Source organism: Hemiscyllium ocellatum, chromosome 22 (assembly GCF_020745735.1).
Source record: "Hemiscyllium ocellatum isolate sHemOce1 chromosome 22, sHemOce1.pat.X.cur, whole genome shotgun sequence".
In the NCBI taxonomy this organism is placed as follows: domain Eukaryota; kingdom Metazoa; phylum Chordata; class Chondrichthyes; order Orectolobiformes; family Hemiscylliidae; genus Hemiscyllium; species Hemiscyllium ocellatum.
The window spans coordinates 50560779-50578886 of NC_083422.1; the positions used below are offsets into that span (position 1 = coordinate 50560779).

At 43.9% G+C, this 18108-nt stretch overlaps 1 protein-coding gene across 1 annotated transcript in view; it reads left to right on the forward strand.

Annotated features, from left to right (window-relative positions):
* slit1a (slit homolog 1a (Drosophila)) overlaps positions 1-18108 on the forward strand; it is a 278048-nt gene that overhangs the window by 170568 nt on the left and 89372 nt on the right. The window contains exon 10 of the mRNA XM_060842211.1: positions 14399-14470. Within this exon, the coding sequence (XP_060698194.1) occupies positions 14399-14470 (72 nt within the window). The remainder of the gene's footprint in view (positions 1-14398; positions 14471-18108) is intronic.

Genomic DNA, 18108 nt, shown 5'->3' on the forward strand with positions numbered 1-18108 from the left:
ACCAGCTTGTGCTTTTGATATATGTATTTATATGGCAGTCATCACAACTTCAGGACATCCCAAAACTCTTCACCACCAATGAGGTGCTTTGGAAAAGTGGTCGCTGTGTACTGTAGGGAACATGATGAAGGGCTTTTGCCCAAAACGTCGATTTTCCTGCTCCTCGGATGCTGCCTGGCCTGCTGTGCATTTCCAACACCACTCTGATCTAAACTCTGGTTTCCAGCATCTGCGGTCCTCACTTTTGCCACTGTAGGGAACATGGTGTGTGCAGCAAATTGCCACAACCAGCAAGCTGATCATTTATTTGATCAAATGAAAAATATTCATAGGATCCCTACAGTGGAGAAAGAGGTCATTTGGTCCATTGAGTCCACATCGACCCTCCAAAATCCATGCCACCCAGACTCAGCCTCCCATCCTATCCCCATAATCCTGCATTCACCATGTTTAATCTAGCTAACCTGCTCGTCCCTGGTCACCAAGGAGCAATTTAGCATAGCCAATCCACCCTAACCTGCACGCCTTTAGATTGTGGGAGGAAACAAGAGCACCTGGAGGAAACCGCACAGAACTGGGAGAACATGCAAACTTCACACGACGGTCACCCGAGGCTGGAATTATACCTGGGTCCCTGGGACTGTAAGGCAGCAGTGCTAACCGCAGTACCACCCAAATATTGGCCAGGGCGCTCCTGCTCTTATTTGGAATAGTGCCATATGACCTTATCGATCCATTGAGAAGGCAAACTGGACCCTGGTGTAAAGTCACATTTGAGAGGCAGCATGTTTGATGGGTGTAGCACTCCTTCAGAATGTCAGCCTGGATATTGTGCTGAAGTTCCGTAACCTTGTGTTTCAGGTGTGAGAGTGCTTTACCCCAGATAGCAGCGTCCAACACTGCAATGTGCCTCAGATTAATGTGGCCCTTGGGGTCCACTGCTATAATATATTTTATCCAGTTTTTATGGAAAAGCCCATTTGTAGGCTCAAATCTAAACCATTAATGTAGAATCTGGACTGACGCTAAGTGGTCACTAGGAGCAGGTGCTCTCTGCATGAACTCCATTCGGAGTCATTAATGCTCCATTAGCTTTGCTAGTTAATTTAAGCAGGTGCCTGTGTGTAACATGGCTCCACTCTGAAGGGCTAACGCATCATTGGGGCTGACTTCAAATGGTTGTTGTGGATGGCTGGCCTTTGACGTCTCTCTCTCTCTCTCTTTCAATGTGGTGATTACCGTGGCCGTCACAGCGTCCTTCACCAACAAATCCATTTCCAGTCCATCTGCTTCTCATATTGGGATGGCAGCTAGGGGTTTAGTCTGTTTTTGCACAATGCGTGGGCTCACACATGTTTCTAATCCCGTGCGGTTACATATAAAATCGAAGAACGTGCAATGAAGTCATGTTTGGCGTTTTCCTGGTTTCACGTGGTGTCGGGGAATGATGGATTGGTAACTGGCCACTGTGTCCCTCTCCCACAGTCACATATTCCCCTGGTAACTGGCTATTCTGTGTCACCTACTGACCCCTGTGTGCGTGGGACTATTCAGTACAAGCTATTGTGGGTGCAATACACTCAAGCCTTATTCCTATCCTGGAGAACACGACACTTGCAGGTGGAAGTAAAGATCAGGAACTGGAAGTCTCCACCTTGTTAACTCAAGGAAGCTAGCGTGATTTCCCCTTATTCCCAGTATCTGGAGACTCTTGTGGTGCAGTGGGTAATGTGTTTAATTGAGCTAAATTATCCGAGTTCCATTCTCCCATAATGGCCAGGCAAGGTGTTGTATGTAACAGTGCCAAGTAGGTTGAATATCTGCCTTCAAATTCTTCTGACAAAAAACATTTGCTGGTGGAAGGAGTGGCAGAGATTCCTGGAAAATAAATGGAAAGAAATTGGAGCTTGTGTCATCACTGTCCATAGCAACATGCTTGTGAAAGGACATGTTACCAGAGCAACACAGACCGCACTCCTCCCATCTCTTTCTGTGGCTCAGTGTCTAATTCCTGTCAGTAACATACCTGAGAAGCAGCTTCAGATTCTTGACTGTGTTAGAAACATTACAGAAATACTAATCGTTTTTAGACATAAGCTAATACAGAGTGGAGAAGGAAGAGTATGTTTCACTTCACAACATATAACCATACCTCCTCGTCCATGAGTCTGGCAGTCTCTCACATTCTCTCTCTCACTCTCTTACTCTCTATCTCTCTCTCTCTCTCTCTCATATACACACACACACACAAACTCAAACACACATTTGTATACACACACATGTTTGGTACACACACATGGACATATATTGATCACACACAGACAGACAGACAAACACACACAGACACATATACAAACTCAAACACACATTTGTATACACACATGTATATATCTGGCACACACATGGACATATATTGAACACACAGACTGACAGACAAACACACACAGACTGACACACACAGACACACACAAACTCAAACAAACATTTGTATACACACATGTACATGTCTGGTACACACGTGGACATATATCTAACACAGACAGGCAGACACACACACACACACACACACATGCACACACACACACAGCCCTCATTGTATCATGCTAGAAAAGGTTCAGGTCTGAGGAAATGAATATGTGGACTATCGGTACAGGGGAGAGACACACATGAGATTCAGTGCACTTACAGAATACACAGATCACATAACCCCATGAAAGAAATAAATACTTAACAAGATTTCAGACTTAACAGAAAAATGATGAATGTTTTAAGCGTGTAGCTGTCTCAAAGGGGTGAGAAGCAGGAATCCCAACAATGGATTAATTAGGAAAAACTTTTTGCATGAAATAGGATTATATATTTAAAAGTTAATGATCACTCCCAGGACAAGCATTTCAGATTAAACCCTGTTCTTTAGAAATGTACCATGTAATCCTCTTAGAGCTCATTCTCTTTCTTTGCAGAGGTTTATACAGCTGGCAGAGCTGCTGAATGGGACGTTCCCATACAACAGCTACAGCCACTTCAAGAAATCTTAGAAATGAAGCATATCTCCAATAGGAAGAGAAACTCCCTCTATTCTTTTAAGCAGAAAGTAAATATCCCTTGAATCTTTTAAACTGAAAGTAAAGCTCCTTAGACACTGTCCCCCTCAAACACTTGCAGGGCAAGTACAACATGGCGTTTGATGGATAGTAAAGATCCCTCTACATGGTCCCCATCAAACATTACTGGGGCAGGTTCAGGATGGAAGTTAGATACAGTGTAAAGCTCCTTCTACATGGTCCCCATCAAACACATCTGAGGCAGGAACAGATTGTGGTTAGATATAAAATAAAGCCATGATTTTAATCCTGATGCTGTGTTAACATAATTTTTTAAGCCATAGAACATCTCCAGTGTGGAAGCAGGCCATTTGGCCTATCGAGTTCACACCAATCTTTCAAAGACCCACCACCATATCCATCCATTGACACCACAGGCAATTTAGTATGGCCAATTCACTTAGCCTGCACATATTTGGATTGTGGGAGGAGCCCACACAGACATGAGGAGAATGTGCAAACTCCACACAGTCACCCAAGGGTGGAATTGAACCCATGTCCCTGACGCTGTGAGACAGCAATGCTAGCCACCGTACTACCCCAGCTTTCATAATCATGAAAGAATGGGGATTCAGTAAAACAAGTTAAAATCCTGACTTTGCTGTGGAAGCTCTTTCTAAATGTTAAATTTCATCCCCCTTCTATCAGCCAGTGATCACACTCCTGATCTCAGTCTGGTTTAACTTGTTTTTAGAATCTAAGCTGGCCCTGTCCTGTGTTACTGTGTACACATGACAACTAATATCACTCTGCCCTCTGGGGTGGTCATGGTACTGAAATAACTCTGCAGAGACCACTATCCCATTACCAAGTCACTCTTTATTTACAGATGCACACTGATTCAACTCCCTCAGAGCCAGCTCTTAGAGTCACCTGACATATATGAAGGGCTTATGCCCAAAACGTCGACTCTCCTGCTCCTCGGATGCTGCCTGACTGGCTGTGTTTTTCCAGCGCCACACTTTTTGACTCTGATCTCCAGCATCTGCAGTCCTCACTTTCTCCTTTCGACATATATATCTGGCTTCCTGATTGGACCAGATTAACAGCCCCAGTCAGGGAACTCATATTCTATGAGATCCACCTAGCTGGCCTTGTTACAGTTACAACGGGGACACATTCTGAACATTACCCCATTGCAGTGCTGAGGGAGCCCTTAAGAAGGGATTCTTCTTAAACTGGTCAGATATTGAGAGCTGTTGAGGTACTGTCTGCTTGTGAGTAGTTAAAGTACAGCCATTGGATGGCACAATGGCTCAGTGGTTAGCACTGCTGCCTCACAGCAGCAGGGTCCCAGGTTCAATTCTTGCCTTGGGCAACTGTCTGTGTGGAGTTTGCACATTCTCCCTGTGTCTGCGTGGGTTTCCTCTGTGTGGTCCAGTTTCCTCCCACAGTCCAAAGATGTGCAGGACAGGTGAATTGGCCATGCTAAATTGTCCATAGTGTTAGGTGCGTTGGTCAGAGGGAAATGGGTCTGGATGAGTTACTCTTTGGAGGGTCGGTGTGGACTTGTTGGGCCGAACGGCCTGTTTCCACGCTGTAGGGAATCTAATCTAAAAAGTTATCCTGCTGTTCCTTCCTTAACCAACATTACCAAAAACATGTCAATTATCCACCAGCATGTTGGATTTTTGCCAATTAAAGGCATCAGGCTATGGGGGTATTTTGGGGAAAATGGTATTGAGCTACATGGCGAAAGTGAGGATTGCAGATGCTGGAGATCAGAGTCAAAAAGTGTGGCACTGGAAAAGCACAGCAGGTCAGGCAGGAATGGTTGGTCTGACATACGAGGAATGGCTGAGGATCCTGGGATTGTATTCATTGGAGTTTAGAAGATTGAGGGGAGACTTAATAGAAACTTACAAGATAATACATGGCTTGGAAAGGGTGGACGCTAGGAAATTGTTTCCATTAGGCGAGGAGACTAGGACCCGTGGACACAGCCTTAGAATTAGAGCGGGTCGATTCTGAACAGAAATGCGGAGACATTTCTTCAGCCAGAGAGTGGTGGGCCTGTGGAATTCATTGCCGCAGAGTGCAGTGGAGGCAGGGACGCTAAATGTCTTCAAGGCAGAGATTGATAGATTCTTGATGTCTCGAGGAATTAAGGGCTACGGGGAGAATGCGGGTAAGTGGAGTTGAAATGCCCATCAGCCATGATTGAATGGCAGAGTGGACTCGATGGGCCGAATGGCCTTACTTCCACTCCTATATCTTATGGTCTTAAGGTCTTAAGTTTAGAGTGGTGCTGGAAAAGCACAGCAGGTCAGGCAGCATCCGAGGAGCAGGAAAATCAATGTTTCGGGCAAAAGCCCTTCATCCGGAAACTGCATGGTCAGTCATGATCTGAAATAACGGAGCAGGCTTAAAGGGCTGAATGGCCTACTCCTATTTGCTGTGTTCCCAGTATTGCTGTTTGCAAGATCTTACTGTCTACAAAATGCCTGCCAGATCTGGCCAATTTAACAAGTCCTATACTTTGATTTACACATGAAAGAAGTGAAACTATCACTGTATTCTAACAGATGAAAGGCTTAACAGACAATCAATTTTTCAATGTATAATTTCAGTTACATCACACTGTAAATTTTTGCTATAAATTCTGTGTTACAGTCGAGCCCTCCACTATCACCTGATGAAGGAGCATCGCTCTGAAAGTTAGTGTGCTTCCAATTAAACCTGTTGGACTATAACCTGGTGTTGTGTGATTTTTTTTAACAGTTCCCCAACACCGGCATCTCCAAATCATGACTACTTTAAACTGGTTTTGTATGAAGCGCTTTGAGATGCTTCGCAGCTTTTTGTGAAAGTTCCTGATGAAGGGCTTATGCCTGAAACGTCGAATCTCCTGCTCCTTGGATGCTGCCTGACCTGCTGTGCTTTTCCAGCAACACATTTTCAGCTCTGATCTCCAGCATCTGCAGACCTCACTTTCTCCCCGTAAAAGTTTTGTTTCCTGCAAACTCTATTTCCCTTGATTAAAGTTCTGTGCAGCACTGCAAGGCATTTATGTAGCACAGCATCAAGCTGTTCCAAAGCCCTTTGCAGCCAGTGACGTACTTATCACTTGCAGTCAATTTGTGGACAGCAAGCTCCCACAAGCAGCAGCCTGATAATATTCAGCAAACTTTCTTCATAAGGTTGTTTGAGGGATGACTATGGGCCCAACACATCGGGAAGCATTCCCTGGTCATTTTTGAGTGGTCCCTCCTGGTCTGAGAGGCAGACGGGACCCTGGCTCAGTGAGCAGTCTGAGGAGCAGCACCTATGACAGTGCGGCACTCCCTCATTGTCAGCCTGGGCTATCCTGCTCAGTTCTCTGGCATTCAAGCTGACTCGGAAAGTGAGAGACTGTTATCCTCAGAATCACCACTTGCAACACAGCATAAAAGTGAAAGTGCTGGGCGAGTCTGGGAGGAGTGGGTGAATAGGGAATGGATTGATCAAACCACAGGAGCTGGAAATAGAAAGGCCTGATTGCTTCTTTCAGGTCTGAGTGATTCCAATGTGTATGAAAATTAGTTGCCCTCCATTGACCCCTCACAAATCAGAATCTCATTATCAGGTCCAAGAGTCTAATGAATAAAATTAACTGACGTCCCTTCTGAGTTAATCCTGTTAGGATTGTACTGGATTTGCCATTGTCTCAAAACGGGAAGTCAGGATCGTTTTCATAGAAAGATATTTGATTGAGGTTGCAGGACTGCCCCTCCCCCTTCCCCCTCCCCTCCCCTCTCCCTGCCTCAACAGAAGAGTGGTTTTAATGAGCTTTGCGGTTAGCTACAAAAAATCTGGCAGGGAGCTGAACAAGGCAGCCTTTAAGAGCTAGGAGCAGCAAGAGGCCATTTGGCCCTTCCAGCCTGCTTTGCTGCTCAATGGGATCAGGCTGATCTTTAGCCTCAATGTCTGTCAAAGACGTGAGGAGGGAGGTGACGGGGGTAGTCTCCTTCATTGGAGAGCTGCCTGAGAGCCTACCCTTGCTTCTTCTGTGTGTTTGGACAGAATCAGACTAACTTGTGCTGCCTCTGTGGAGGACTAGCGTGCCTACAGCTCTTGGTCATGTGGGCAAGGGCTAGCAGGGTGACTGGTCACAAGGGAGAGTCCAGGATTTAACCTGAGGCTGCAGCTGGAATTTAAATTAAATTAATAAAATTTTTCATATAAAATTTGTCTCATTAATATTGATCATGAGACTACCAGATTGTCACTCATGGCCACCTGGTTCATCAGTGACTTCTAGGGAGAGGAATCTGCTGTCCCTACCCAAGCTGACTATGTGTGACTCCAGACACTGCCCTCTTCAATGGCTGATCAATACAGCTCACTACAAGGGCAGTTAGGGATGGACCACAAATGCTGGCCTTGTCAGTGATACAGCTGAAAATGTGTTGCTGGTTAAAGCACAGCAGGTTAGGCAGCATCCAAGAATTTCCTATTCCTTGGATGCTGCCTGACCTGCTGTGCTTTAACCAGCAACACATTTTCAGCTGTGATCTCCAGCATATGCAGACCTCATTTTTTACTTGTCAGTGATACCCATATCGCATGAGAGATGAAAGAAAGTGACATGTAAAGGGCAATTATCCAACATTTTACTTTTAGGGAGCTACATGGGTGGTAACGAGTGTGAACAATAGGGCACAGAGTGAAGCAAACAGAGTAGGAACTAGAGACAGATTGGGCGAGGGTTAAGGCAGGTTTGAGCATCAGTAAGACCAAAAGAAGTACAAACAGGAGTAGGCTATTCAGCCCCTCCATAAGATCATGGCTGACCTGACATTCCTAATGGAGCAGGAGGAACCACTATGTCCAGTGACTGTAAAGTATGAATGGAGGCAGCAGAGTAATGGATTGTAGAGTGTGGAGAGCAAAATTAACACATGCATCTATCGTGTTCTTTAAAACCTTTATGTTCACAAAAGCTGAAGGGGTTAAAGAATAGACTTTGAGAGAAGCAGCTAGGATGGTTCTTTTTGAAGTAGCAATTTTTAAGAGGATACTTGATTCGATTTGATTTTTGTCACACCTACTGAGGGACAATGAAAAGTATTGTTTTGTGTGCTATCCAGCCAAATCATACCTTACATAGGTACATCAGAGTAATAGAACAGAATGTTACAGCTACAGAGAGGGTGCAGAGAAAAATTGGCTCTAATATGTGAGAGGTCCATTCATAATTCTGATAACAGCGAGGAAGAAGCTGTTCTTGAATCTGATGGTATGTATTTTCAAATTTTTATGTCTTCTGCCTGATGGAAGAGGATGGAAGAGAGTATAACTGGGGTAGGACTGGTCTTCAATTATATTGACTGCTTTCCCGAGGCAGTGGGAGGTATAGATTGAGTTAATGGATGGAAGGCTGGTTTGTGTGATGGACTGGGCTGTGTTCAGACCTTTCTGTAGTTTCTTGCAATCTTGGACAGAGCAGTTGTCATACCAAGCTATGATGCATCTGGATAGAATGTTGGCAATGGTGCATCTATATAAATTGGTAAGAGTCATTGTGGACATGCCAAATTTCCATAGCTTTCTGGGAAAGTAGAGGCATTGATATGCTTTCTTGAGTGTAGTGTCGACATGGATGGACCAGGATAGATTGTTGGTAATATTTACTCCTAGAAGCTTGAAGCTTCGACCATCACCACCTCAGCACCATCGTTATAGACAGGGGAATGTCCTCTACTCCACTTCCTCAAGTCGATGATTAGCTCCTCCAATTTGCTGACATTGAGGGAGAGATTATTGGATTTACATCATGCCACTGAGCTCTCTACCTCTTTCTGTCTTGTCATTGTTTAAGATCTGACCCACTACGGTGATGCCATCAGCATAGAGTCATAGAGATGTATAGACCCTTCGGTCCAACCCGTCCATGCCGACCAGATATCCCAACCCAATCTAGACCCACCTGCCAGAACTCGGCCCATATCCCTCCAAACCCTTCCTATTCATATATCCATCCAAATGCTTTTTAAATGTTGCAATTGTACCAGCCTCCACCACTTCCTCTGGCAGCTCATTCCATACACGTACCACCCTCTGTGTGAAAAAGTTGCCCCTTAGGTCTCTTTTATACCTTCCCCCTCTGACCCTAAACCTATGCCTTCTAGTTCTGGATTTGCCAACCCCAGGGAAGAGAATTTGTCTATTTATTCTATCCATGCTGCTCAGGATTTTACAAACCTCTCTAAGGTAACCCCTCAGCCTCCAATGCTCCAGGGAAAACAGCCCCAGCCTGTTCAGCCTCTCCCTGTAGCTCAAATCCTCCAACCCTGGCATCATTCTTGTAAATCTTTTCTGAACCCTTTCAAGTTTCACAACATCTTTCCGAAAGGAAGGAAACCAGAATTGCATGCAATATTCCAACAGTGGCCTAACCAATGTCCTGTACATGACTGCAACGTGATCTCCCAATTCCTGTACTCAATACTCTGACCAATAAAAGAAAGCATGCCAAATGCCTTCTCCATTATCCTATCTACCTGCAACTACACTTTCAAGGAGCTATGAACCTGCACTCAAAGATCTTTTTGTTCAGCAACACTCCCTAGGACCTTACCATTAAGTGTATAAGTCCTGCTAAGATTTGCTTTCCCAAAATGCCGCACCTCGCATTTATTTAAATTAAACTCCATCTGCCACTTCTCATCCCATTGGCCCATCTGATCCAGATCCTGGTGTAATCTGAGGTAACCTTCTTTGCTGTCCACTACACCTCCAATTTTGGTGTCATCTGCAAACTTGCTAACTGTACCTCTTATGCTCGCATCCAAATCATTTATGTAAATGACAACAAGTAGAGGGCCCAGCACCGATCCTTGTGGCACTCCATTGGTCACAGGCCTCCCGTCTGAAAAACAACCCTCCACCACTACCCTCTGTCTTCTACCTTTGAGCCAGTTCTGTACCCAAATGGCAATTCTCCTTGTATTCCATGAGATCTAACCTTGCTAATCAGTTTCCAATGGGGAACCTTGTCGAACGCCTTACTGAAGTCCATATAAATCATATTTACCGCTCTGCCCTCATCAATCCTCTTTGTTACTTCTTCAAAAAACTCAATCAAGTTTGTGAGACATGACTTCCCACACACAAAGCCATGTTGACGAACCCCAATCAGTCCTTGCCTTTCTAAATACATGTACATCCTGTCCCTCAGGATTCCCTCCAATAACTTGCCCACCACCGATGTCAGGCTCACTGGTCCATAGTTCCCTGGCTTATCCTTACCGCCCTTCTTAAACAGTGGCACCACATTAGCCTCCAGGCATCCGGCACCACACCTGTGAATATTGATGATAAAAATATCTCAGTTAGAGACCCAACAATCATTTCCCTAGGTTCCCATAGAGTTCTAGGGTACGCCTGATCCGGTTCTGGGGATTTATCCACCTTTATGTGTTGCATTTCCTCCTCTGTAATATGGACGTTTTCCAAGATGTCACCATCTATTTTCTTACATGCTATATCTTCCATGTCCTTTCCCACAGAAAACACTGATGCAGAATACTCGTTTAATATCTCCCCCATTTCCTGCGGCTCCACACAAAGGTTACCTTGCTGATCTTTGAGGAGCCCTACTCTCTCCCTAGTTACCCTTTTGTCCTTAATGTATTTGTAAAAACCCTGTGGATTCTCCTTAATTCTATTTGCCAAAGCTATCTCATGTCCCCTTTTTGTCTCCTGATTTCTCTCTTAAGTATACTCCTAATGCCAGCACTTCCTCCTCTGTAATCTGGACATTTTGCAAAATTAGATGATATTATCCATCTATTTCCCTACAGTCTATATCTTCCATATTCTTTTCCACAGTAAATACTGATGCAAAATATTCATTTAGTATCGCCACCATTTTTGTATTTGTAAAAACCCTTTGGATTCTCCTTAATTCTATTTGCCAAAGCTATCTCATGTCCCCGTTTTGCCCTCCTGATTTCCCTCTTAAGTATACTCCTACTTCCTTTATACTCTTCTAAGGGTTCACTCGATCTATCCTGTCTATACCTGACATATGCTTCCTTTTTTTTCTTAACCAAACCCTCAATTTCTTTAGTCATCCAGCATTCCCTATATCTACCAGCCTTTCCTTTCACCCTAACAGGAATATTCTTTCTCTGGACTCTCGTTATCTCAGCTCATCTTATCCCATTTTCCAGCCGTCCCTTTACCTGCAAACATCTGCCCCCAATCAGCTTTTGAAAGTTCTTGCCTAATATCATCAAAATTCACCTTCCTCCAATTTAGAACTTCAACTTTTAGACCTGGTCTATCCTTTTCCATCACTATTTTAAAACTAATAGAAATATGGTCGCTGGCCCCAAAGTGCTTCCCCACTGTCACCTCAGTCACCTGCCCTGCCTTATTTCCCAAGAGTAGGTCAAGTTTTGCACCTTCTCTAGTAGGTACATCTACATACTGAATCAGAAAGGGTTTTTTTTGCACACAATTAGAAGATTCCTCTCCATCTAAACCCTTAACACTATGGCAGTCCCAGTCTATGTTTGGAAAGTTAAAGTCCCCTCCCATAACCACCCTATTATTCTTACTGATAGCTGAGATCTCCATCCAAATTTGTTTCTCAATTTCCCTCTGACTATTGGGGGGTCTATAATACAATCCCAATAAGGTGATCATCCTTTTCTTATTTCTCAGTTCCACCCAAATAACCTCCCTGGATGTATTTCCGGGAATATCCTCCCTCAGCACAGTTGTAATGCTATCAAACTTTTTAATGGACAAAATTAGGACTGGTCTTGGCACAAGGTCAAAGATTCAACAACTGAAGAGGCATAAGAATCAGAGAGGAGAATGAGGAGAATTTGTTTGACATAATTTGTTGTGATGTTATATTACCAAACAGGCTGCATTTAAATTCTCTTACTTCCTGTTCAAATATTCATCTTAGACACACTATATTTGCACTGACTAACCAAAGTGGGGAATTTGATGTGTGACTGAAGTATTTGTTACATATATTGCTAACAGTAATTTGCAACCTGATTGCTCAAAAGAGAGCACACATCAGGACAAATGAAAGAATGCCAAATTTCAGACAAGTATCACAGTGTGGAAGCAGGCCATTCAGCCCATTGAGACCACAGCAACCTTCGAACAGCATCCCACCCAGTCCCTGTAACCCTACATTTCCCAATGCTAATCCACCTAGCCTCCACATCCTTGGACAATTTAGCTTGGCCAATCCATCTTTGGACATCAGTCGGAAACTCATGCAGACACGCGGAGCAAACCCCATACAGACAGTCTCCCAAGGCTGGAATCAAACCTGGGTCGCTGACGCTATGAGGCTGCGATGCCTACCACTGAGCCACCATGGTGTCATACTACAAGAGGAAAGGTAGTTGATTGATTGACAAGTTGCCTCTGTAGAACCAAGGTATTGCCATGGAGAAAGCAATTGGGAATTAGATGTGCCATAAGCTTCTTTGTAATTCACAAATGGCCCAATGTTTGAGCAAGTATATTTTTATCTGCAGAGAATGGGTCTGTGTGTATGAATGTGTGCATACATCAATGACCATGTTACGAGCTTGAACTTAAATTGCTTGTTAGTACAGAGTCATAGAAATATACAGTATGGAAACAGATCCCCTGGTTCAACTTGTCCATGCCGAACCCATATCCTAAATAAATCTAGTCCCATCTGCCAGCACTTGGCCCATAATCCTTCAAACCCTTCCTATTCATATACCCATCCAGATGCCTATTAAATGTTATAATTGTACCAGCCTTCACCACTTCGTCTAGCAGCTCATTCCATACACAACTACCATCTGCGTGAAAAAGGTGCCCCTTAGGTTACTTTGAAATCTTTCCCCTCTCACCCTAAACCTATGCCCTCTAGTTCTGGACTCCCTGAATCCAAGGAAAGACCTTGTATATTTATCCTATCCATGCCCCTCATGATTTTAAAAGCCTCCATAAGGTCACCCCTTTCAACCTCCAATGGTCCAGGGAAAACAACCCCAGCCTGTTCAGCTCTCCCTGTAGCTCAAACTCTGCAACCCTGGCAACATCCTTGTAAATCTTTTCTGAGCCCTTTCAAGTTTCACAACATCCTATAGAAGGGAGACCAGAACTGCACACAATATTATAAAAGTGGCCAAATCAATGTTCTGTATAGCCACAACATGACCTCCCAACTCCTATACTCAGTGCTCCGACCAATAAAGGAAAGTGTACTAAATGCCTTATTCCCTATCCTATTTATCTGAGACTCCACTTTCAAGGAACTATGAACCTGCGCTCCAAGGTCTCTTTGTTCAGCAACACTCCCCAGGACCTTAACAGTCAGTGTATAAGTCCTGCTCTGATTTGCCTTTCCAAAATTCAGCACCTCACATTTATCTAAATTAAACTCCATCTGCCACTCCCAGCCCATTGACCCATCTGATCAAGATCCGGTCGTAATCTGAGGTCACCTTATTCGCTGTCCATGACACCTCCAATTTTAGTGTCATCTGCAAACATATAACCATACCTCCTACATTCACATCCAAATCATTTATATAAATGACAAAAAGCAGTGAACCCAGCACCGATCCTTGTGGCATTCCACTGGTCATAGGCCTCCAGTCCAAAAGGCAACCCTCCACCACCACCTTCTGTCTTCTACCTTCAAGTCAGTTCTGTATCCAAATGGCTAGTTCTCCCTATATTCCATGTGATCTCACCTTACTGACCAGTCTACCATGAGGAACCTTGTCTAACACCTTACTGAAGTCCATCTAGATCACATCTACCGCTCTGCCCTCATCAATCCTCTTTGTTACTTCTTCAAAAAACTCATGTTCGTGAGACATGATTTCCCACACACAAAGCCATGCTGACTATCCCTAATCAGTCCTTACCTTTCCAAATGCATGCAAGTCCTGTCCCACAGGATTCCCTCCAACAACTTTGCACCACTGATGTCAGGCTCATTGGCCTATAGTTTCCTGGCTTTTCCTTACCACCTTTCTTAAATAGTGGAACCACATTAAAGCTATTAATGTACCCAAGATTATTCAGTAAATGCTGTCCAATCACAAAATCAGCAGATATTTGTTTGAAGTTTTGCAGACATGACCTGGTTCAGTATAACCTGTGTTCTGTCTATTATAGACAATCAAAGAAGTGTAAATTGTTGTGTTTATTTGAAAACTAGCATTCATAAGAGTACAAGATGAAAAGCTTCATCAGCATGTTTTCTGTTCAGCAAGGTTCACCCTTAGAACTCCCAAACAACCTTTGTGTTTGGAATCATCCTCATTGTTCAATTTGACTTTCATTTTCAGACGTTTGGAACAGAATGGAATTAAATCAGTTCCACCAGGAACATTTACTCCATATAAGAAGCTCCGGCGTATGTAAGTACATCTCTCATTTTAATCAATGATTGCCTGGTCAATTTAAAAAATGAACATTCATGATTAGAACTTAAATCTTTCAGGAGGTCTAAGTGTTATTTCAATCAAACATTGAATACTCCTCAGGCAGCTACACTGTCCCTGCTGAACTCTTCCAGGACAGCTCTACTTTTTAAATTGATGATAAAGTTGTCTCTACACTGTCCCATCAAACACTCTCAGAAAAGGTGCAGCACAGGGTTAGGTACAGAGTATGGCAAACTCTACTCTTTTAAAGCTGGCTGTATTGTTTTAAACAGACTTCTGCACTGTCCCCATCAAACACTCAGTGGAAAGGTACAGAAAGGGGTAAGTAACGCAATATGATGAAGGGCTTTTGCCCGAAACGTCGATGTCGCTGCACCTTGGATGCTGCCTGAACTGCTGTGCTCTTCCAGCACCACTGATCCAGAATCTGGTTTCCAGCATCTGCAGTCATTGTTTTTACCTAAGTAACGCAATAGTGCTCCCTCTACTTCTTTAAACTGAAAATAAAGCTTCTCTACACTGTTCCCATCAAACACTGCCAGGACACGGACTGCAAGGGGTTCAATACAGAGTAAAACTACCACTACACTGTCCCTATCAAACACTGCCTGGACAGGGACTGCAAGGGATTAGATACAGAGTAAAGCTTCCACTACACTGTCCCTATCAAACACTCTGAGGACAGGGACAGTACGGGGTTAGATACAGAGTAAAGCTCTTTCTACACTATCCCTATCAAACACACCCAGGACAGGGACCGTATGGGGTTCAATACAGGGTAAAGCTTCCACTACACCTGTCCCCATCCAACACTCCCAGGACAGGGACCATATGGGGTTAGATACAGAGTACCTCTACACTGTCCCCACCAAACACTCCATGGAGAGAATCTGCATAGGGTTAAATACAGAGTAAAGCTTCCACTACACTGTCCCCACCAAACACTCCATGGAGAGGATCTGCATGGGATTAGATACAGAGTAAAGCTTCCACTACACTGTCCCCATCAAACACTCCATGGAGAGAATCTGCATAGGGTTAAATACAGAGTAAAGCTTCCACTACACTGTCCCCACCAAACACTCCATGGAGAGAATCTGCATGGGATTAGATACAGAGTAAAGCTTCCTCTACACTGTCCCCACCAAACACTCCATGGAGAGAATCTGCATAGGGTTAAATACAGAGTAAAGCTTCCACTACACTGTCCCCATCAAACACTCCATGGAGAGGATCTGCATGGGATTAGATACAGAGTAAAGCTTCCTCTACACTGTCCCCATCAAACACTCCATGGAGAGGATCTGCATGGGATTAGATGCAGAGTAAAGCTTCCACTACACTGTCCCCATCAAACACTCCATGGAGAGGATCTGCATGGGATTAGATACAGAGTAAAGCTTCCACTACACTGTCCCCATCAAACACTCCATGGAGAGGATCTGCATGGGATTAGATACAGAGTAAAGCTTCCACTACACTGTCCCCATCAAACACTCCATGGAGAGGATCTGCATGGGATTAGATACAGAGTAAAGCACCTTCTGCTCTTTCAAGCCAGAAGGAAACCCTCTCTATACTGTTGCTATCCAACACTCTTTTCATGGCTGACTGTCAATCATTGTACATAACGGTTTTTCTGAGGTACTTTCTGACATTGAGGTTGTTATATAACTGCAAATTGTAGTTGCACGGAGAGGAGCAGGTTTATAACTTGTCCCTTTAAAAAAGAATTATTTGAGCTGCAGTCTTTACAGAGATACTGAAGTGGCAGACTCAAGGTCGAAGAGGTTATGTTGTTCTCTCAAATACCTGATCATTAATTTTTCAGGCACAAGAGCCTGATAAATGATAAATAGGATCAGGCAGGAGACAGAGAGATAAGAAAAAAGCAGAGAAATATCCACTCAAGCACTGGTTACTATGGTGATCAGCATGCAACAGGCTAATACCTTTTCTTTAGAGACTGCAGTTGTTCAGTGGACCATTGAAATCTTGCTGGAAATTATATTTTTCTCTCACTGAATGCCTTTTATTCTCTTGCGTCCTTATCTAGGTCTTCACAGATCATGTTTTAATCACACTTAGTAGTCTGGTCTGTAGTCCCCAGACCTCACCCTGCAGTTAGAAGATGAAGGAGACTGTAGTCACTTTGGAGGGTACAGCAGTGCACATTCACTTGAATCACAAAACGCCTACATTGTTAGTGAAGACTGGATAAACCTCGATTTATATTCTCATGAGCAGGTAGTCTGGCCATAGTGTTCAGAGATTCGACCAGAAAAATTAAGAAAAACTATTTTTTTTCTGATGAAAAGAAAAGAACAAGGGGGCAGAACCTTAAAGCTAGAGCTGGGACAAAGAGGAGCTAAGTGAGGGAACAACTTTTCATGCAAAGGATGGGGGAAGCTTGGAAATAACGATTGGGAGTACTGGGAGTAGGAGGATCAATTGAAGATTTTAAGACTTAGATTATATAGGTCATGGCATAAGCATTAACAGGGAGCAAAGGCTCATAATTGCAGTTGATGTGATGGACTAACAGTACAGTCTCGAGGGACTGAATGGGCTCCACCTATTGAATTTGTATTGCCCATTTAGCACCTGCTATTCTTCTCTAATCAAAATAATGTTCAACACTGAAGCAGATATAAGGGCAGGCGACCAAAAGCTTTATAGAGTCATTGAGATGTACAGCATGGAAACAGACCCTTCGGTCCAACCCATCCATGCCAACCAGATATCCCAACCCAATCTAGTCCCACCTGCCAGCACACAGCCCATATCCCTCCAAACCTTCCTATTCATATACCCATCCACTTGCCTTTTAAATGTTGCAATTGTACCAGCCTCCGCCACTTCCCCTGGCAGCTCATTCCATACATGTACCATCCTCTGCCTGAAAATGCTGCCCTTAGGTCTCTTTTATATCTTTCCCCTCTCACCATAAACCTATGCCCTCTAATTCAGGAATCCCCTGCCCCAGGGAAAAGACTTTGTCTATTTATCTAATCCATGCCCCTCATGATTTTATAGGTCACCCCTCAGCCTCCGACACTCCAGGGAAAACAGCCCCAGCCTGTTCAGCGTCTCCCCATAGCTCAGATCCTCCAACCCTGGCAACATTCTTATAAATCTTTTTGGAACCCTTTCACGTTTCACCACATCTTTCCGATAGAAAGGAGACCAGAATTGCACGCAATATTCCAACAGTGGCCTAACCAATGTCCTGTAAAGCTGCAACATGGCCTCCCAACTCCTGTACTCAATACTCTGACCAATAAAGGAAAGCATACCAAACGGCACCTTCACTCTCCTATCTACTTTATCAAAGAGGTCAGCTTTATTTAATTGCAAGGACATGTTGGTGCATTGAGATTTCCTTTGCTTATTCCTTCTTCCTGAAGTGCTGTGCCATACAGCTCTTTGTGCACCACCAGCTTTGCTCAGCAGTGGAATCTTGAGAAACATTCCTTCTCCTTTGCCTTGCCTCCCTACGCAACTAACTTACAACAAAGAACAAAGATACAACAAACAGTATAGCACAGGACAGGCCCTTCGGCCCACCAAGCCTGCGCTGATACATGACACATTTTTAAACTAGAATCCTT